We start from the raw sequence: 22,470 nt of genomic DNA on the forward strand, positions 1-22,470 counted from the left end.
ATATTTCATAGGAAAATAAAAATACATGGGACTTCCCGTCCTTTGTATGCATTCTTTTGCAAATTCTTACAAAAAAAGGACGAAGCACATAAGTAGGCATTCACAAGTTCTATGCCTTTTTGTGTTTAAACAGTTATCTTCTATACATTATGTTACAACATTAACAATGGGTTTCGTTTCGTTTTTCTACCCATTGGGTAGGATATGTGCATAATATATTCATGTTATATACAGCACCCTTAAAAATCAAAATTGAAGAGACAGATGACCAAAAAAAGCACCATTTTCAGTGAGGCACAACAAAGCTGGGAGAACAGGCTCGATTCAAAGGATCATTCAAGTCACTGGGAATGTTTCTACTGATTTCAATGGCCTTTGAAGTTTCAAGCCTAGAGAGTGCAAGGGGGATGTTCCTGAACTTGAGGCACCTTAGTTGCTTATGAGCTATAATCGTGCATACCTCCAAATGATATATTTTATACACACATGTATACATTTAAGTCATATCCCTTTTGTAATGTATGGGACAAACACAGACAAAATATTTGTTTATTTGAAGGGCAAAGAGATGGGATGGGGAGGGAAATGGAAATGAGATCCTAGCACATACCATGTTGTATCCAAACAAAGAACCTCACATACCAACTCTACTTAAAGCAGCAGCAGCAATACTGCAACAAACAGCCTGATCCTACACAGAATTACATCAAATTAAACCCATGCCAATTTGAATGGAACAGACTTTCATCAATACGACTGGACAACTCAACAGCCATCATTGTTAATACACACGTTTGGTGGGACTGGAATAAAAGATTTTCCCGTAACCCAGTGGACAGTTTTCTAGCATTAAAAGGGAGTTGGATATTATTCAGTGTATTGGATTTCGAACCACCAAAATTCATGTAAGCTGGGGAAAATATTTGTGCTTGGCCTTGTTTAAGACATGTTCCAACTAGTCTCAGCACTTCCATTTGTTCTTCAGAACAGAAAGAAGCAATAAAAGACAGTATGAGAGCTTTCACCAATATATTTGTAGTTCTAACATTTGACACTGGTGGTTGTCATCACTGTAATATAATCAGGAAAAAATTAAACCAGGCAAATGAATCACCTAAAAAAGTAAAGCCACCTTCAAAACTGGCATTCAAAAGGCAATTTACCATACACACCACTGACTTCAGCAGGAGTATATTGAAATAAAGTAGTGAGTAAGCCTGTCTATTATGGAAAGTCCGTAGGTGAAATGGCTAGTTTGGCCATAAAGTATACCTTTTCACTACAAGTCAATAATTGGATAATCCAATTACCTTCAGAGTGCTTTTAAGAGTATGCCCCTTGGGTGCCAGGGATGGAGGGTACAATTCAGGGGGGGGGGATAAATTCTTATTTTGGCAAATGATTGGTGGTTCCTCGGTCAACATAACTGAAGAATGTCATTGTCTTCTTATACCTTGTCACAGAAAACTTACTTGTCTTAAGCCATTGAGGTCATCCAAATTGCAAGCATCAGTCTCCATATAGGGGCCTCTTTATTTTTAAGGAACACTTGTTTGACATAGTCCCCAAAGCCTGTAGCAAATTAGAGTTAATTTAGGAAGGGAAATCTTCCATGGAGTTCTACAATACAAGAAAAATTAAGCCTTGCTTGATGGCCTTAGCCATATATATTTTCAAATCCAATTCTAAGCACTAGTAGCAGTAGAAACTACCTGACAGCCACAAACTTCCCCCAAGGATCATACCAGAGTACAAGAAGAAATTACTTTTGCCATGCCTCCATTCAAAGAATGGGAGGGAAATTGCATTCTTCCTAACCAAATCTAGGCAGACACATACACAAAGGTGCACATACAGGTAGGGGGAGGCAGACTTTTGAGAAAGAAAATAATGGATTTAACAGAATTTTTTAGTAATATTCGCTGACAAGCAAACAGTGAAATGAAGGCAAAGAGCGGATTTTTTAAAAAGAAAAGCCTTTGCTCATTTTTCTTTAGAAAGGTAACGATCCAAATTAAAAAGCAAGTATTGACCAAACTACACCCACAGACAAGGTAGTGCTTGTGTGGTGTTGCCGATTCTGCTTCCATAGGTTCAAAAGGATGCTTTTCTACTTGCATCAATCCAAAAGTAGTCCTGGACAGGACACTTGCAAAGAAGAGAGATCTTGGATGGAATGAAAGTTCTCACACATATGCCTTGGGTGGGAGGTGGGGTAGCAAGAAATATAAAAAAGGACCCCTGGACGGTTAAGTCCAGTCAAAGGCGACTATGGGGTTGCGGTGCTCATCTCACTTTCAGGCCGAGGGAGCTGGCGTTTGTCCACAGACAGCTTTCTGGGTCGTGTGGCCACATGACTAAACCACTTCTGGCACGAATGAACACCGTGACGGAAACCAGAGTGCACAGAAACGCCATTTACCTTCCTGCAGTAGCAGTGCCTAATTATCTACTTGGCACTGGCATGCTTTCAAACTGCTAGGTTGGCAGAAGCTGGGACAGAGCAACAAGAGCTCACCACCATCGAGCAGATTCAAACCACTGACCTTCCGATCAGGAAGCCCAAGAGACCTAGTAGTTTAGACCACAGCGCCACCTGTGTCCCAGCAAGAAATATATGAACAAGAAGAACATATGAAAAGAAGAAATAACTAGAAGTAATCACCTGACCAAATACTTGTTGCATTCTCATGACAAACACTTCTGCCTTTTACCAGCTCCTCTCAAATTTGTAGCTCTAAGGGCAAAAAGGCTTAATTAGTTGATTTATACCATTCAAAAAATCCATACCAAATCTCTGGAAAAGTACTGAAAAGGTTTCTAAAATCTGAATAGATAAGACATTCAATGTATCTACAAAAGCAAATATTGAAGTGATATATAGAAATTCCATTGGCTTCACAATACTGCCATTTGGAAGTTATGTGAAAATAACACCTTGAACAATTGTGTGCATTGCACATTATTTTAGAGACTTTTTTTTTTTTACCGAGTTAAGAGTTCTAATATTTTCAAAGGGTTCCACCACCACTACCACCTCCATGCCTATAAAGCAAAGGTAGCATTGCTTCACAACAAAGTTTTCCTCCAAATTAAAAAGATATATAAATGAAGGTTATTTTGTAGCAAGGGGTTTGATTTGTATGGGGGGAGGAAACACCTCTGCCTCCCTAGTTTAGTCTGTAGCTGGAAAAACATTAAATGCCTTAATACTATGATTCTGTGTCATACATTACACAGGCACAAGAACAAAAATAAATTATAGTGTGATAACACAATATTTTCAGAACAGCAAAGTGATCTGGGTTTTTTTCTTGGCCAAGGAGCATGCAGTTAACTGAACAGTATGATATCTCTTGGACATATGAAACTGCAGGGGCAGTTTTGAGTTTCTGCATGCATGATGTTTCAAAACAAGAAAACAGAATTTCTAGCAGTCATGCTATGGTGCAGCTTCAGCGGACTGAAGACTTACTGCATCCTGATGACACCACCTGCCCCTGTTGATTTAGCATTATCATGCCAAAACAAGAAAAGTGGTACCAACCAGAAACAGTATCTGTTTGTTGCACATTACAAGTCACTGTTCTGGAATGTGTCCACTGAGCTGATGCTCAAGACTGCCATTTTGATTAGCAAGAATAAATGTGAAGACTGGTAAAGCTCCTGTGTGGTATGCATATCACTCCAAACCCACAAATCTAGATGCATCTTTAAACGTTCTACATACAACTAACTCATTGTGCAAAGTGGTGTGAGGTTATGGTATACAAGGAATGCCCCTATTTCATAAGCAAATCCAATCAGTATTTTGTGTAAAGGAATTGGAAGACATAACAGATGTAACTTAATTTCATGCCCAACACGGAACAAGTAGGAAGGAAGCCCTGAAAATGTACATGGAGTGCAATGAAATAAGTAGCTCCCATTGGTACTTTATTATAACACTTAACTTTCACTTTTAAACTGCACAATTAAAAGTCCTAAAGCAACTTCTTAAATTTAGGCTAAATTATCTTACCACCTTAAGCCCCTCACTTCACCATTTTCACAAGTGAAGAACTTGTGAGCTAGTTCTGAGCTAGAATTCTTCTAGCGTTCTCAATAGGAATTGCCACATAAACCTTTATCATTTCCTTCCTAGGAAGAGGCATTTATAACATTTTAAATAGTGATCCCATATATGCAGGCCTTGAATAAAGTCTGTTAATACTAGTGAATTTCTCTCTCCTCCACAGGAAAAAGGGAAGATAACACTGCAAATTCTGAAAGAACTAGATTTAGATACAATTGATTTTCAAAACCAATCAAGGAATGGTGCAAAATTGTTTAATTTGTACCAAACTAAAAGCAATTTTAAAAGTCAAGTGTTCCTTGATTGTACATGGCCTCAAGCCCTAGTTGAAAGAAGTTGAGAGGTGAAAAAGGAAACTATTTTTTTCATTATTCTCCTGCATAACATCTGACGTTTGGGGGACTGCCACACACTGTAACAGAAAAATGACAAGGGATAATCCTCAAAGTTGGGTTTTAATCCCCTCTTGCATATAGTCTACAAAAAAATGGAGCAGCCAGTTTCCACACATCCCTTCTGTCATAGGTTGGTTTGAGCATCTTCTCTATAAAGAGAAGATGCTCCCTTTTGAATGATGCTAAACATGAAAAGGTTTGGGGCCTTGATTTTGTGGTCTATACACACTTTGCATGTTTCATATTGCTAGCCTTTGGGCAGGACCAGCCCTACGCCGACACAGAGACAGCCACTTCAAACAGCTGATTTTGGGTAAACTGAAAGGGCAACAAACTGTCTCTGTGCTTTTAATGCTAAGGAGAGGGACCACCTCAGGTATCAAAATAATCTTGACCAGCTTTTGCTATTATTTGCCAAGACTTGGGTGCAATATTTGGGAGCAGGCCTCTGTCGTGCTTGTCTGAGGCCGGGGGTGGGAGTCTTGTTGGAATAAAGTTATAAATTCAAACAGTGTAGGTCCAGCAGGCCACTGGCGAGCCTCCCCCCCCCCCAGTTTAGCAATCCGAGGCCTGGGGCAAATGTACCTGGCTCCCCCCTGCCCCGCAAACTACATGGGCCTGCTTGGAAGAGTACTTGGTTTCAGATGTAGAGTTGATGAGATTTTCAGCTTAGAACTGATTTTTAAAACTCATCCTGCACCAAGTCAGGAATTGTTTTGATTTAAGAAATTATCTTGCATTTTAAACATAGCAATCCACCCCTTGACATCCCTTCCCACCTCATTCAAGAATATCTGCCCCCCCCAAAAAAAGAATCCATGCCACATTAAGTCTTGTCCTGAAGCAAGTACAAAGGATGCACAAAGCAGCACATTAGAATTTACGCACTTCTAAGCTCACTAGCAATTCTCATCCAAGATGCTAAACAAACTTTGTTCTCATTAATGAACCTGGGATCAAATTATGTCAGGAATGCCCTTGCAGGTGCGAAAAAGGACAGCAACAAAGGAGAAACGTCTCAATACTCACAGATGCAGCAAAGGAAAAAGAAAGAAAGAACCCAACAGCCAGCCAAATAGAGATTGTCCCAGCTCAGGACGACATTAATGTGTTCTCATATATTTAAGCTGGAGATTATGTAAGTATAAAGGAGAAAGATGTTTCAGCCTTGATACTGCATAGACACATAACGATGGGCCATCTCATGGGTAAGCATCTGCTCATGAATATGCATATATCTTTAAGCCCTCACGCCAAATGCATGAACGATGTAGAGCTTTCTGAAATAATAAAACCTTTGAATAAACACAGGAAATCGGGTGAGCTCAGGAACTTGTGGCAGCCACCTAGAAATAATCCTAACCCTCTGCAGATCAGTGCTTAAACTTAACACTAGACCAAATCCAACAGCATTACCTTTTATGGAATACATTCTTGGCAAAGCAGAGAGGAAATTTGGAGTCCAGGTGATCTAATGCCAACACCTACTTGCCCATCGGTTGTTCCAATAAGTACCAGTTTGTCAGCTGAGTTCCAATTAACGACTGCTGAAATGCAAAGACCTTAGAGGTTTGAATAAATTATCAGATAATACAACAGGAGAAGCTTTCTACAGATGCAAACTAATTTAACACATGTGTAAACTTTAAATCCAAATTATAATATAAAGGTATGCCCCATCTCTAACCATTTAATTCTGTAATATTAAGTTCAGAAACGTCTCACTTGGAAATCACATTAGGCAGGAGCTGAAGAACAGCTGGTCATTTAGTCTCACTGAACAGAGTCCAATGGATATTATTAAATGGATACTACTAAATCACCTTATAAGCTTATCTCCCTTGAAAGGAACAGCATTCACAAAAAGCAAGAACTCCAAGATAGCCGACTTGTAGTGGCTGTTCACACAACTAAGCTATCACGAGATATTTAGTTAACACGTGACAGACAGAGGTATGCAAGTCAGCCCCGCTTACTTAGATGAGAAAAAGAGCTTTTAAATCATGGCTACTTTAGGACAATGAGGAAGTGGGCTCTGGTCAGCTCACAAAAAGGTTCTGTGGTTTTAGATTATTATCTAGACTGTCCCTCAAGCTAGTCATCAAGTCCACAAGCCACCTTAGATTAATGAAAGCATATTTACAGAGAAAACATCTAAAGCACAGATACACCACACATGCTGATTTGGCATAAAAACTCTGCATAGATCAGAGACTCCGTTCGGCAATCAGGTTTCAATCTTAAATTCCTTTAGTTTGTGAAGTTCAACAGAAATCCAAACTTCATCAAGCTGAGCAAGGGCTACAGTGCAGGTCATTACAATAGTTGGTGCACCTGTCAACTGTTCCGAGTTTGCAAAATGGTGCCCTTAACGACTATAGAAAAGGGAGACTTCCAAGGGAAATCTTTGCCATGCAGCTATAACTCTCTCAGGAATATCAAAACTTAAGACGCTTTCTTTTAAAGTTCATTTGTTAACTGCATTTGAAGTATCTGTTTGTGCTTTGTGTGTGCTTTGTTTTCACAACCAGTCCCCTTTGGAATACCTTCCAATTTCATTTGCAACACAGGTAATCAATCACAGAATGAAATACAAATTCACTGGGATTCCTTAGGCTGCATTTTTTTTAAAAAAAAATATATATGGTACAGTTCTAAAGTGATTTTCAAAAACATGACACAGCATGATCCTAAAAACAAGTTTACACAACTGTTTGCACACTCGACATAAACCAGTTCAGATCAGTGCATGAAGACATGATTAACCAATTACAAAACTGATTAACTCAGATTCCCAAACAATTCCCCATAGCATTCTAATGGTGCAAGCTCTTCAAACGACCACTTTAGCATTGTCAAACTAGCAGAAGAAATGGAAGCTACTAGGGAAAGGGCTTACAGAGGTCTGATCTAGCACACAAAAGATAATAGGAAAAGCACAACAAAAGTGCAATTTAACAGCAAAAACTCATAATGTATGTTTAAACCATTTATTGTAGGATGTCAGGCTATGCAACTGATTATGGGCTCCAGTGAAGATAAAAATCTGCAGAAGCTTTAAGTAACAAGGACACTGCATTATTTTTTTTTTTAAGAGAGGGGGACAAGCAATAAGATTTAGTAATAATCACACACAAAAAGGTAAATGCATCTGGCATTTTTATCTGCTTCTAGTTAAACAAATGGCTTATAGCAAAAACCACCTAAAGGAAACGTCTGTAATTTCACATTTGCTTTCTTCCACTCATAAATTTCTAAGACAACTTGCCACTGTCCCGTTTGAATGCAAACATTATTGCAAAAGGTAACATGTTAAGATGTCTTTTGCTGTTTATTTATTTATGGAAAATGGTAAAAGATCTGATTAAATCAAAGTCCCCTTTCAATGATTAATCAACAGAAGCCTAGACAAATTTCTGAAGAGGGTTCCTAGGGGCTAATCATTATTCCACAGGTGAAAAGACAACATATAGAAGAACTTCATGTAAAACAGTTCTCATATAGTGCAAATTTAATACACTTGTATCACAACACAAATTAACTCCTCGTATTCATCTAGGTTTTTCCCTAACTTTATACCTTGGCACACAAAACAGAAATGCTGAGTCAGATAAAAAATTCACACTTCTGGGAGGGCGGGGTAAGGATAGCAAACTGGCCAATTTTGCCCCCATTTAACTAGTAACCCTTTCTTGTCCTCTTCTTTTAGCCATTCACTCAATATAAAACTGGCTGTGTAAGCCATATTTCTGTGCTAAGTTACCTCTTATAATTAAATAAATTCAAATAGTTTATTTAAAATAATAATAATATATTCCCCCACCCACCCCCAAAAAGAAAAGTAGAACACTGCTCATGGCCAAACTGAATGGAAGGCTGTAGTTGTTTCAAACCACTTTTCATGCAATTCCCCTGAAAGGAATCAGAAACAACAGCTTTGCACGTTTGGTTTTACGAAACCGCATCACATGAAACTTAAAACAATATTGTGCACAGGGGCATAGAAACCTCTATCATGCTCCTGCTTGATTCTTCCATCTCTCTTCAAGTGCATATGGAAAAGGAAACTAGACAAGGTTTCCTGGTTTCCTGTCTTTGCCTTTAATTGGGACTATTGTGCTCTCCGAATTGTTCTGTTGAAACTGAAGTCTGCTCCCCCTATGTGACGAAGGAGGGGCGTTGCTTTGCTGGTGATGGAAAAAAGAGGAGCCTGGGTAATGCCCCATGACCTCACTGTAAGTCGGGGGTGGTCCTTCCATCCTTCCATTACTGCTATAATTGGTTGCACTTATGCCCGAATTGCTGCTTGGTGGGCACGGGCCCCCACTGTACATTGAAATGTCTATCAAGTCGCTGTCAAATATAGTTCTGTTGGGTGGTGCCCTCACAGATTCTCTGTTGAGTTCCATCTGTTGTTCTGGGTCCCGAAGCTGCAGAGTGCATGGCCCTTGGTATGGGGGCGGCTCTTCACCATCGGAGAGGGAGATAGTAGGAGGGAGGTCAATCTCGTGCTGCATGTATGGGTAGGTTGGCTGGAAGCGGCTGAAATGTTCCCTCTGCATAAAGGATGGAGCAGTAAACCTGTCTCTGGACCGTGGGGCATACATGATCTGCAGTGTGAAGGAGGAGGCATCAACTAATCAATAAAGTTAAAACCTAGTTCACACATGTATTAGACATACTCAATACAGAGACACATAACAGGTGTGGGGTAGAATAATGTGGAAACAGCATCATAAAGGGTTATTTTCCTGGGTGACATTCTCCAAGATGTCTTATATAACCCAAGCATCTGGGCCAAGGAAAGGAGTTTCAGTCATAGGACAAGACTTCTGCAAACAAATTCAATTTAAGCAATCAGACAAATTGAATGAATTCCAAAACCTAGGAAACTTCTGATCCAAAATTATATTCTCTACTGGGTCTTTGATTCGATTCCTTGAACCCTAAGCCAGTGTACAACCCCTGAGGAGCACCCATGGCCCAAGGAGCTCTACACAAGCAACTACAGTGGTACCTTGGTTTACGAACTGAATCCGTTCTGGAAGTCCATTCTTCAACCAAGGCGCGCTTTCCCATAGAAAGTAATGCAAAATGCATTCATCTTTTAAAAACAACCCCTAAATCAGCAATTTAACATGAATTTTACTATCTAACAAGACCATTGATTCATAAAATGAAAGCAATAATCAATGTACTGTACTGTAAAATAAAACAGTATTGTGGATGATAAAAATGAAAACTAAAAAAATTTCTTACCTGCACTGATGATAGTCATTGTTTGGATGGGGGGCTTTTATCCATTTCCGCAGTCACACAATCTATCAATCAGTAGCTGAACTGGGATCCACACAGATTCCCCCCTCTGTGGGAAATGCTCCCTAGAGTGCACGCCTCCCGCAGCAGCATGGGGGGGGGGAGCTGTGCACTTGCAAACCAGCTGCCTGGCGGGAATGCAGTTTCCCTCCCTCGCGGCTGCGGGAAACACCATGACAAACCCCTTCTCTGCTGCCGGACAACGGAAGTGTGGCACTCAAAATGGAAGTGCACCCCCAAACAGTGTACGTTTGGATTCCAAAAAAAGTTTGTTAACCAGAACACCTTCCAGTTTTGAAGTGTTCGTATTCCAAATAGTTTGTGAACAAGGCTGTTCGTAGACTGAGGTACCACTGTACAAACCACTTCCTCTCTCAAAGATCCCACTTATTTTAGGGAAACACTGCGGAAATCTACACACCTGAAGCATAGGCGCTAGGGGTGTGGGGTGCCCGGGCACTGGGCTCTCAGGGGTGCCAGACCAAGAGTCCAGGGAAGAGCCCGTCTGTCCGTTGGAGTGCCGCGGTAGGCTCTTCTGCTGCGGGCGGCTCTGCGCTGTGAGTTTGGGGGCGACTGAGCTAGTGAGACACTGAGGCAGCCGGCCGGGCGGCTCTGCCCTCCTGCGCACCTGGGACTGGGCAACCTTGGGGGGCGGATCTTTGCACCCCAGCACCACATATGCTTAAGACTTGAAGTTAAGTTGAACTGACAGAAATTGACTGCAAAACTGCAGTCACAGCACAAGGGGGAAATATGTGCTATTAACAAAAACATAGTTTCTGGAAGATCTGAAGTGTGAATGAGAGCTTACCTCAGAAGCTCCCCGACGTGAAGATGAGCTGTCAGAAGGCCACAAACACCCCTCCTAGCACAAGAGAGAAAACAAGAGAACACTTAGCTTCTGAACAAGGTTTCTTATTATACTTTTATGATATTAATGCTCAACATCCTAGTCAACTTCACATCATTCATGTTTTGCTCTAACATTTACATACTCAAAGAATTAGGATATATTTATTTCCTCCAACGGCAGATACAGTGATTCAGTTCTAATTAAGCCAATGGGCCTGGCGTACTAGTAAACGTAGCTTAAGAGCCTGACCCTGTGTGCATTTGCTCCGAAGCAAGTCCAACTTAATTCCACAGAACTTACTTCCCAGTAAGTGCACAACATTCCAGTCTATGTCAGTTTACACCTCCAGTTTAATTAAACTGGTCTTGTAACACAGTCCAGTGAATACACACTCTGAATAAAAGTATTCTCTCTTTTTCAGCAAGCCTGCCACTTGCCAAAGGGAACATTTAGAAGATACTTATTTTGTCTTACCAGTTTCTAAAAGTACCATACATAAAAACTAAAAACCATCTAAAAGAAGTAGAAGATGGCTTGTAAAACCAGTAGTTGCAGGTTTCATCTGACAACAAAGTGCATGAAAATCGCACTCAAATATGCTAGTTGACATGCAATGGGGCTTTTTGATCCAGTTTCCGTGGAAACTCAACTGCATCAATGAAAATAAACTACGGTAAATATTTTATAGCACTATATTTGTAGATTCTCTCTAATCTCTGCGCCTTCTTTATGCCTGACTCCAATATTTCTGTGGATCATTCCTTCTGTTATAATATTCCATTATTATTATTTTTACTGATCATCCCATCAGGAAAACTGAGGCACAAACTTTAAGCCAACTAGAGAGAAAGAGAAAGAGCTTCCATCTTCAGATTTGTTTCCGTCAAAGCTATGAATATGAAAATGTTCATTTAGGGTTATCCCACGTCAGAATCTTCATTTTGCATTTACATGGCTAGGGCCCCTAGGGCCAAGAACCCTAACTGGGCAGGAAGGAGGGAGCACATAAAGGTCACTGCTAGGCTACAAACTTCACTGTTGCTAGCTAAGGTTCCAATATTGACACTCCTAACGAAGTTAATTATCCCAAGGTGAAATGTACTCTTTCTGTAAATAAACCCATTATTGAAGTGAGGTAATGGTTTGTTATCATGAAAACAAGCTCATTTAAATCTGCTCAGAAATAGAATTTTGCCAGGACTGTCTCTTTGTCCTCGATCTGGATCCAGCTCTTTGCGCTCACCAGTGGGAGCAAAGTACAATGCTAACTGCACCAAACAGGCTGTGGTCCATCTGTCCTTAAGAATGCTGTGGGTGGTTTTTTAACACACTGCTTTGATGCTAAAGATGGCATGAATAGACCAAGTCAACACAGTTTAGGATTTCTCCTTAGTATTTGAACAGTCTTATGTGAATCCCTCACCCACTTCACCATAGAAATCAACGTTTAAATAGGTACTTGCTTGGCCTCCATGGCAAGAAACCAATTTTTCCCCACCCAAAAAAAAACCCCCAAAGCCTGAGAGGAATCTTGCCTATCCATACTCCTGAGAAATGAAAGACACATACAGCACGCATAGCATTCCAATGCATTTCCCCAATGTAGAAGGCCCAGAAAAGAAGCTCAAGGACTCCTCAGCTTTCTTAATTTCTTAGCAGAGGAAAGCAGGCTCACGGCATTCCTAGTGCCTCCCATTTCCTGGATGGGAAGACCCTATCAGCTGGGTGGCGAAGTGGGGTAGATTTCCCATGGAAACTTTTCAGTTTCTTCAGTTCAATGCATGGATGCCAATTGCAAATACAATCGCAGCTTCAAAATTAGCTTTATTTACTAAATACAAGTAGAATAAACACGCAAAATTTGATCACCCTCTAGGGTGGCAGAACATTCCACAATGCGAAAATCCAAACTACTCTTAATTTCCATGGGATAATTTCCCCCCCAAACCCCAACATCACAGCAGCTGGGAAGTGATTTCTGTGCATATTCTCTTTCCCCGAGAGAAAGAGTTGTGATGTGCAATTGCAGTAGTATATTAAGAAAAAGAGCAGGTGACCTGAGCAGAGGGTGGGTGGCAAGTGGGAAAGAGACACCTTAGTTCATATTTGCAAAACTACCTTAAAATGGGGTCCATCATAATTTCTTCAGGTCTCTGTTGCATTTGCAGTGCCTGCTGTGATTGTGATTGCTGCTGCTGCTGCAGTTTCCTACCACTTCTCTCTACATCTTTTATTCCCTTTTCCCTTTAGTCCTAGTCTCTGGCCAGAGATTTCTGCTTGAAGAACTGTACCCATAAAGCATCCTCTGCTAATGAAATTAAGGAAAATTCAGAAGTAAGCCTAAAGGCTAAAACAACCAGGCGCCTTCCAAAGGGCCGAAGAGAAGCAGGTGCTGCTCACAAAAGAGGCGGTCCAGCTCTAAGATGCTCAGACCGGAAAAGGAATGTCACGGCAAGGCCCCAAATTAGTTGCAAATACTGTAACTGTACTCTTGCAAGACACAACAGTAATTCAAATCAACTGTCTCAAAACCTGTAATTCTTAATACGTATTGGCCTCATACAGATGCAATGAATTACATAAACCATGGTTTACTGGCCCAGGAGCCTGCAAGCTCACATTCCCTTACTGGCTCCAGTGAAGCTATCTTAGTTTTTAAGGATACAATCCTGCACCCATGTACCTAGGAATAAACCTTGTTGATTCAATGGGGCTTGCTTCCAAAAAGATAAGTATGTGATTCATAGACTCATAGAATCCTATAGTTGGAAGAGACCCTGAGGGTCATCTAGTCCAACTCCCTGCAAGGCAGGAAAATCCAGCTGTCCCATCCAGGGATCAAACCTGCAACCCTGGTGTTATCAGCACCATGATCTAACCTACAAGCTATCCAGGCTGCGATTGCACTGTAATCCATAATTTATCTATTTGAATGTCAAGGGAAACTGGTTGAAGAAACAAGGAACTCTGTGGTGAAGCAGGGGGTGGTGTGCGAGTTCCCAGGCTCATAAAGCATCATTTGTTGGGCTGGGATACTTATGTCTCAACTAGGCCATTGGGAGTTTTCCAAACTGACAATTTTATGAGCAAAACATTTTGGGGGAGGACACTGTTAGGGTGTGACCCAGGGGGCTTGAATCCAAGGTCTTTTGCACCTGGCCCTGAATCTCCCTCTCTTCTTAGCCTTTATTTTTTTTGATAAAAAAACTTTTTTTAAATTGCATTGCTTTACAAGGCAAATTCTCCTCTGGAAGCTGACCTAAATTTGCATCTATAAATATAAATTAACATATGCAATTTGTATCAAGGGCCTGTGCACTGAGTCATGCTTTTGGGATTGGAAGCGACACGATTTTACAGAGCTTATGACTGCTAGTTAAAGGAACTTGTAAGAGGAACAACAGCAGAAAGTCAAGGTGTACCACTTAGAGACCGACTGTGCTTCCAAACACCACTTCCCTATTACATAATAAAAAAAGGAAGAGATTTTCATTCTTTCATCTCATGTTCTACTGACTGAGCTACTGAAAGGTGATTTATCAGAGGTGCTTTTTACACACTTGGATCTTGGTCTCCTTCAATTATTAACTTTTAACTCTATTTCAAAAAGAGATTCCATTTGGGGGGGAAACGAAGCACATTTAAAACCTCATTTCTGTAATGCACAGACATATACCGATGGCAGGACAGAAGCTCAAAAGTGCCAAGTGTGAAATTAGTCTATCACCTTGCTCAAAAGGGAGATATTTACATAGCTTTATATTCTACGCATGTCATGCCTTTGGTGTCAGGAGTAAGGTCAAAGTAGATATTCAGCCACACACCCACACCCCCGAGCTCAAGATCAGGCAAAGCAAGCAGAAGCCATGAAGACTAAGATGCAAAAGTTGTCACGTCTCTCAAAAGATAACGCAACACACGTGTTCCTCTGGCTGAATAAAAAGTGTGATAATGCTGCATTGCTATAATTACATTAGAAATACAATAAGCAAAAGGATGCGTATAACAATAACTTTCCCACTGCATTCGCAAGTAATGGGGTTTTCTGTGTCATTTTTTCATTTTTTCTCTAGGTGGCAGCAAGAGGCCAGATATGTCTGATCTAAGGACGATGCTGAACATGGTCCCTGCACACAAGGTCTGCACTTTTTACCTGGTTATAGCCTAGCTGTCCTTTGGGACAGAGAAAAGAGAACAGGGCAGACCAATATATTTCTTAATGACTCCAAACACTTCTTCTAGAGCATAAGCAATGCCACAGTGCATACTACACTAGAAAGAGAAAGGCAAGTACATGCAGGATTCCATTAAAAGCCACACATGACAAATTCAAAGAGAGAGAAAATAGCCTTTAAAAAAAGCAAACCAACAAATAAAATAGTAACTAATGCAAGAAACACACTTTTTTTTTTGGGGGGGGGGTGCCAACCAGTGGGGAAATGTCCTGACAGTTCAAAATAAGCAGAAAAACAACTAATTTAGGACCACTAAGTTTTACAACTTTTTGCATACTCAAATCTTCCTCACTTCTTTTTACTGAGCAGACACAGGACAAATATTTGCTATACAGCATAAAGTAAGTAAGAAAGATGATCAGAAACGTCTATGAAACTGCCCAGGGTTACCATGACAAATCAGGCTTTCCGGACTGTGCTACATCCATAAAGGAACACTTAGCCTGTATCATGGCACACTTTAAATCCTGACAGAACTCCCCCCCACCCCATGCATGTTGTCCCCAGCAACTTTAAGCAGGTGCATTTAGATTTTTTATTTCCATTTTATAGATTACTGTATGTATGCAACTGACCAATTTGATTGCTTGATTAGATACAATAATTCAGCTTCAGAAACAAATCCTTGAAAAGATACTAAGCCATGCACAGGGTCTTCCAGTTTACAAAAGCTTTCCCTGTTAGGAAGAGATGCTGACTTGCCACCAGCAACTAGGCTTGTGGCTGAAGTTGTAGCAGCAGTAGCAAAGAATAATACTTTTCCAACTCCCTTTGGATTTAGAGCCCCCCCCCCCCATGTCACTGGAGCTTCAGAGAACGCCCTTCCTGTCCTGCTCCCAGCAGTCAAGGAAACTTCCAAAGGCAAATGTTACTGCACAATTATTGTGAAGTTCTAGTTCTGTAAAAACCTAGGAAACATTTTTATGAAACCATTTGGGGGGAGAAGAATATTATGGAAAGAATGTATTTTGGCAATACACAAACAGCAAGACACCTGCTAGTTCTCTTAAATGACACAATATATGTCACTATACAATGGCTTACAGCAAGAGTATGCAGCGTGGAACAAAAGATGCATGTTTCTTCTTGCCTGTTGGGCAATCCCATCATCATCATCATTATCCCCCCCCCCCTTGAAGTCTCAGGGCAGGTTACAGTTAAAACACAATATTAAAAACAGTGCAAAACAACATATAATCACAGAAAAAGCTGAGCCCTCAAAAATATACATCTCAAGTGTGAAAAGCCAAAGTAAAGAGGTGAGTCTTCAGCATTTGCTGAAAGCTGTATAATGACGGTGTCAGGCAAATCTCTGCAAGGAGGGAATTCTACAACTTTGGGGCCACCACAGAGCATGCCCTTTCCAGGGGCACCCCCCCATTGAGCTTGAGAGGGTATGGGAGCTATCTCTCAGGTACTAAGATCAGCAGACAGGGTTCTAATGGCCACAGCAACAGAAACTTCTGCAAGCAGGAAGCCTTTGCACATATGGCTGAATGTGCAAAGACTTCCTTCCTAAAAAAAACAGTCAGGCAGCAAGGCTAGAAACAGCACCTGAAGATACAAAGGACAGGATTCAAACAAAATGAATTTATCTCTGGGTTAGTTTTTTGCCAAGGAGATAAATATATAAGCAAGAAAAGGTACTGACCCAGTTATACCATTTCACCTATTTTGTTTTAGCAGTAGGCATTAGTTCACTGTATAGAGCATGCAGAAGATCCCACGTATCAGAGCTTGGGGGAAAACCTCCGCCTAAGAGCTGCTGCCAGCAAAAGTAGACAATGCTAAGCTAGATGGATGAATAGTCTGACTTCATAGGAGGCATGGTTTCCATGTTCATATAGTGATTCTGTTCAAAACTGCTCAAGGGGCATGTTTCTCTCTGCCACCCCTAGACAGTGGGGCATCTTGAAATTGTACAAGGAAGAGCTGCAGTTACTAGAGGCAGAACTGGTGGAGCAGTTCAAAGTAGCAGAAGAAAAAAAGAACAAATCTTGCATTTTTCTAAGGAATATTAAACGTAGAATCAGAAAGGGAATATTCAGAATTTGGAGGTAGGGGGAAGAGGGAAAGAAAAGGCTGCCTAGCCCTAACCGTACAACTACACTAGAGCTAACCAGAAAGACTTTTGCTAAATTCACTCAACTCTTCCAAGAAAAAAATGACTGTTTTCTTTCATATATGTCATATTTTTAAATCTTGCTCCCCCTCACCCAAGACTCTAAGGCTTCTTCTGTTAAGGGAAGCTGCAGCAGCTTTCAGGCATTATTAGTCAGCAAACATTCTAAATCCGGAATCAGGATATGCACACACATAATTACTTTCCCCACAATCAACTACCCAGTCATTATCACCAATTAAAAAGAAATAAGGCCTTCAAAATTCTTTAAATAAAATAAAAAGATTGACAATTTAATAGAATTTTAAAGGGTTGTTTGTTTTTTGCTGTTGTTTTTAAACACGATTTTACGATACATCTCTGCAACTGCTTTTTCCAATTCCATCATCTTAATCAGACAACATAAAGGCCTCGTCACTGGAGGCTTCCGGTTCACGGTGGTTGTTCAAGATCTAAGCAGAGGCGCAGATAATATCTAATTCGTTGGATACTTGATACCTCTCAGTTACTAAGGATGGCCACAGTTAAAACTCCCTTTTAGACTCTGAATACAACCAGTGAAAGAAATGCCAGACTGAGAGCCCAGATCACACCTGATTATAGAATCATAGAATCATAGAGTTGGAATAGACCACAAGGGCCATCGAGTCCAACCCCCTGCCAAGCAGGAAACACCATCAGAGCACTCCTGACATATGGTTGTCAAGCCTCTGCTTAAAGACCTCCAAAGAAAGAGACTCCACCACACTCCTTGGCAGCAAATTCCACTGTCGAACAGCTCTTACTGTCAGGAAGTTCTTCCTAATGTTTAGGTGGAATCTTCTTTCTTGTAGTTTCAACCCAACCTGATTACAGTGGTACCTCAGGTTACATACGCTTCAGGTTGCAGACTCCGCTAACCCAGAAATATTACCTTGGGTTAAGAACTTTGCTTCAGGATGAGAACAGAAATCGTGCTCCGGCGGCACGGCAGCAGCAGGAGGCCCCATTAGCTAAAGTGGTGCTTCAGGTTAAGAACAGTTTCAGGTTAAGAACACACCTCCGGAACGAATTAAGTACTTAACCTGAGGTACCACTGTACTACAACCCAAATGTCTACTACAGAGAACAGCTGCACACTTCATGCAGCAATATATTTGCTACAATAACACTGGCGCTTCCTGGAAACACATTAAGGGTGTGGAACATACATGTGCACTATCATGCCAATAAGTGCACATCTGGATAGCCCAGTCTAACCAGGACTTCTAGGCATGATTACGGGTACTTAACATTACACACTCATTCATACTTTCTTTTCCTGTAGGTGTATTCTCGTCAGTTCTTTAGCCCTCATATGACCTTGTTGATTAAGAAAAGTTGCATTTATTACAGTTGCATGTGTTTTTTTGCATAGCAATAATGCCAGGGGTAGAAAACCACCACCCAAGAAGAAATTGAAGGTTTCTCTCCCCGCCCCCCAAACATACATACATACATAGTGTAGTGGCCATGGAATTTGCATTGCTGTTCTGAAGCCCAATTCACGCTGGCCAGACTTGAGTCAACAACTTCTTTCATTCAGCTGGCAGAGGTTCCCTTATTTGTAGAGAACAGGTCATACAACTCATTTGCCATGAGGCAAGGCTGCCAGTTTGGCATGCAGAAAGACAGACCTCCAAAAACCTGAGCATCCTTTAAAAAATAGCCTTAGTTTAGTAAGATTATGGATAAGTGCCCCAGGATTGCTAAACATGACTAAGATTAAAAACAAAAAAGTACTTGGAAATATTAACAATGGGGGAGCACCAGTCATACCTTCCTCTGCGAATGGCCTCAACCATTTGAAGAGTCATGGCTAGTGCTGGATCAGAAAGACTCAGATCCAAATCCCTAGTTAGTCATGGAGCTCCGTAAGTGGCCGTAAATTCTTTTTCTCCCTAATCTACCTTTTGAGGATATAAGGAAAATCCCAATGAATGACCCTCGATGGCAGTGGAGATGGATGAGCTACAAAAATGTGATACAAAAAGGCGGGCCTTCACACTTCTTGAATGAAACAAAGCCAAGCACAGCCTTTAGATACATATGCAGAAGCATTTTAAAACTCTGCTAACTTTTCTGTAGTAAATCAGTAAGCACAGAATTTATTAGAGATAGGATACAGAGGCCCTTTTACCAGCTTCCCATGATTTGGTGGCCTGGATAGGTCGGCCATGCCAGGGTGATTCATGCTCTAGTAACTCTTGGTTGGATTAATATGTGTTATATGTGGAATCACCCCAGTCAACCACCCGGAAGTTTCGGTTAGTGTAGAATTTGGCCATCAGAATTCTTACGGTTACAACCACAGCACTCATATCTTCTGAAAGTACAGTGGTACCTCTGGTTGCAAACGGGATCTGTTCTGGAGCCCTGTTTGCAACATGAGCAGAATGCAACTCATGTTTGTGCGTGCGCAGGTCGCGATCCGTCACTTCTGCGCATGCACGTGACGTCATTTTGAGCATCTGTGCAAGCGGCAAAACCTGGAAGTAACCCTTTCCGGTACTTCTGGGTCGCCGCGGGACGCAACCTGAAAAGATTTAACCTGAAGCAAACGTAACAAGAGGTATGACTGTATTACAAAGACTAGCATATTCTCTAGAGCACAATTTAAGGTGCTGGTTCTTATACTTTGGGATCCAGATATCTGAGGAAGTAACTGTTCCCATTCCAGCTTGCCCATGTCTTAAGATCTTCTGTTGAGGTCCTTCTCCAAGTAACCTTCTTTAACAGAGGAACGTTATGTAGTTACAAAGCAGAGGACACTTTTTGTGGTGGTGCCCCAACTGTGAAATGCTTTCTCAAAGGAGACATGTCTGATGCCAACATTTTTAATGCCAGATTAAGACTATTACATTCCTATTTGCCCAGGAATGTTAGATGGTCATAAATGTTATTCTTTAGACTTTTATCCTACTATCAATGTTTCTTCACATATATGTATTTGATGTATAAATGGTTCTCACACTTTTGTATATTGCCCTGGAATGTTCTCATGCAAGGCAGTTAAGAAATATCTGAACACAATTTCCCCCCCCCTCTTTTTTTTTTTGTCTTTTTCCTGGTGACCAGTTGTTTGCCTGTAAACTCCAGGTGGCCCAGCCAAGTGAGGTGTGACTGGTGGCTACAAGAGAGAAAGACTTTTGTTGCTGGGATCCTATTATGTGAAGGTTCTTCCTAGATGGGTTTGCTTGGTTTCCAATAGTTTAGCAATACTGGAGGCTGCCCAGAGAATGTCATTATTGAGCAGCATATTAATATGGCAAATAAATAAAAGGTCTGCCACAAAACATATATTAAACCAATATGGGTAGCATGGAAGTTTCAACTCACCGGTTGTAAAGATTCTTCTTGCCTCCTGCTTTGGCTCTGCCGACTGATGAATGACCGTGTTGACACTTTATAATGGTTCAACAAGCAGATGATCACCACTATCATAACAGTTATAACCACGATTATAATGATGATCTGAACAAACTCTAGTTCAGCTGTGAAGAAAGAAAGAGGAAAAAGTGTCACTCTAGGGTAGATAAGGAGTGTTAAAAAAAGAGGAGGGTGAAACTGCAAGCTGATACCCAAAATAATCTATTTGTTGATGCATGTATATTGCTCAATAAAGTTTTTACTGCAGCAAAAAAACTGATCCCAACACACTATTTCAGGGTTGAAATAGCTTTGTTTTTCCTCTTTGGAAAACAAATTTCAGAATAACAAAATCTGCAAACTGGAAAGGCTACCGTATTTTTCGCCCTATAAGACGCACTTTTCCCCCTCCAAAAATGAAGGGGAAATGTGGGTGCGTCTTATGGGGCGAATGCAGGCTTTCGCTGAAGCCTGGAGAGCGAGAGCGGTAGGTGCGCACCGACCCCTCTCGCTCTCCAGGCTTCGCGGACCTCTCCCCAAGCAGCGGGAATGCTCCCGCTGCTTGGGGAGAGTTGCCGGCATCCCGAAGCCTGTGCGCGCTGATCCCAGCGCCTGCAGGCTTCGCGGATCTCTCCGCAAGCAGCGGGAACGTTCCCGCTGCTTGGGGAGAGTTGCCGGCATCCCGAAGCCTGCGCGCGCTGATCCCAGCTCCTGCAGGCTTCGCGGATCTCTCCGCAAGCAGCGGGAACGTTCCCGCTGCTTGGGGAGAGTTGCAGGCATCCCGAAGCCTGCCCGCGCTGATCCCAGCGCCTGCAGGCTTCGCGGATCTCTCCGCAAGCAGCGGGAACGTTCCCGCTGCTTGGGGAGAGTTGCCGGCATCCCGAAGCCTGCACGCGCTGATCCCAGCGCCTGCAGGCTTCGCGGATCTCTCCGCAAGCAGCGGGAACGTTCCCGCTGCTTGGGGAGAGTTGCAGGCATCCCGAAGCCTGCCCGCGCTGATCCCAGCGCCTGCAGGCTTCGCGGATCTCTCCGCAAGCAGCGGGAACCACCGCTGGGCTCCCACGGCTTGCAGAGAGCTGCCTGTTTGCGGGCTGGGGTCGGGGGAAGCTCGGGCTGCCCCAGCCCCGCGCCTGGGGGGGAAATAATTTTTTCCCTTTATTTCCCCCCAAAAAAACTAGGTGCGTCTTATGGGCCGGAGCGTCTTATGGGGCGCAAAATACGGTAAATAATTATGCCTTTTCCCTATCTGAGGATTCCCTCTTCCCTCAATGTCTAAAAAAAAGAGATTCTCTTCTGATTTTCATCAGTGACACAGCACAGCAAAAAAATTCAATATAAATCATCCCCGCCACCGCCTTAGACATCATTTTTAAGCCTCAAAGTTAATTGATGAAGGAGAGCTCTAAATAAAAAAATGCAGCAACAAATCAAGTTGATATGCATTTTTAAAAAACTTCTTGGATCATCTAGAAATACAAATCTTCTTGCACTTTCAGTATGTCATGTTGGGAAGTACACAGTGAACCGACTGCAAGGTAAGCTAATATCCTGGGTAAAAACATCCTTCAAGAAAAAGAAGTGTTTAAGTAACAACATCCTTCCTATTATTGCAATCAATTCAAGTAACTCGTCATCCAGGGGAATAGGAAGAAACCGGCACAAAATTGATAAATGATGCACTACTGTGCTGTCCTGCCATCCTGCTACATAAAGCTTTCTATAGAAGTTTCACATATAGACCAAAGACAGGTACAAGAAGGTATTCACAGTAGGGAAGGGATCCCTATCCGACGGGAGGTTTGACATGTGTCCAGAGTCTATTTTCATTAAGCTTGCAGAGAAAGAATGATAAAATCCTACAGTGGTGTAAAGTCTACCCACTTTTGGCTCTGGCCCTAAATTATCTTGTCCTGGCCAAAAACCCTTTGTAGAGAAATGGTTTTCCATTCCTACATACAGGTGGTGACCATTTTGTGCAAGGGTTCCATTCCTGGCCCTTACGCACATCGGTGGAGCAGGCAAATACCTGTTCCACCCCGTTACGCCTTCTTTTGGGTCCAAAAGGCCCCAAGCATCAGTGGTCATGC

At 41.7% G+C, this 22,470-nt stretch overlaps 1 protein-coding gene and 1 long non-coding RNA gene across 8 annotated transcripts in view; one reads left to right on the forward strand and one right to left on the reverse strand.

Moving 5' to 3' along the window:
* Nucleotides 1–20,352, forward strand: part of LOC308593354 — a 34,558-nt gene extending 14,206 nt beyond the window's left edge. Inside the window, exons 5-7 of one of the 4 annotated variants that reach the window (XR_014010903.1) lie at nucleotides 11,061–11,312; nucleotides 14,713–14,777; nucleotides 20,093–20,352. This is a non-coding gene — a long non-coding RNA (uncharacterized lncRNA). Of the gene's footprint in view, nucleotides 1–11,060; nucleotides 11,313–14,712; nucleotides 17,591–20,092 lie in introns of those variants that run through there. The other 3 variants (XR_014010904.1, XR_014010906.1, XR_014010905.1) reach the window with 3 other exon arrangements.
* Nucleotides 7,447–22,470, reverse strand: part of LDLRAD4 (low density lipoprotein receptor class A domain containing 4) — a 263,177-nt gene continuing 248,153 nt past the window's right edge. For all 4 annotated transcript variants that reach the window (XM_081205664.1, XM_081205661.1, XM_081205663.1 and 1 more), the window contains 3 exons: nucleotides 20,354–20,508; nucleotides 10,598–10,651; nucleotides 7,447–9,080 (listed from right to left, as the gene is read on the reverse strand). In XM_081205664.1, the coding sequence (XP_081061790.1) occupies nucleotides 8,538–9,080; nucleotides 10,598–10,651; nucleotides 20,354–20,458 (702 nt within the window). In that variant the 5' untranslated portion in view covers nucleotides 20,459–20,508 and the 3' untranslated portion in view covers nucleotides 7,447–8,537. The remainder of the gene's footprint in view (nucleotides 9,081–10,597; nucleotides 10,652–20,353; nucleotides 20,509–22,470) is intronic.

This window comes from Podarcis bocagei (assembly GCF_964188305.1).
Source record: "Podarcis bocagei genome assembly, chromosome: 8".
NCBI lineage: Eukaryota > Metazoa > Chordata > Lepidosauria > Squamata > Lacertidae > Podarcis > Podarcis bocagei.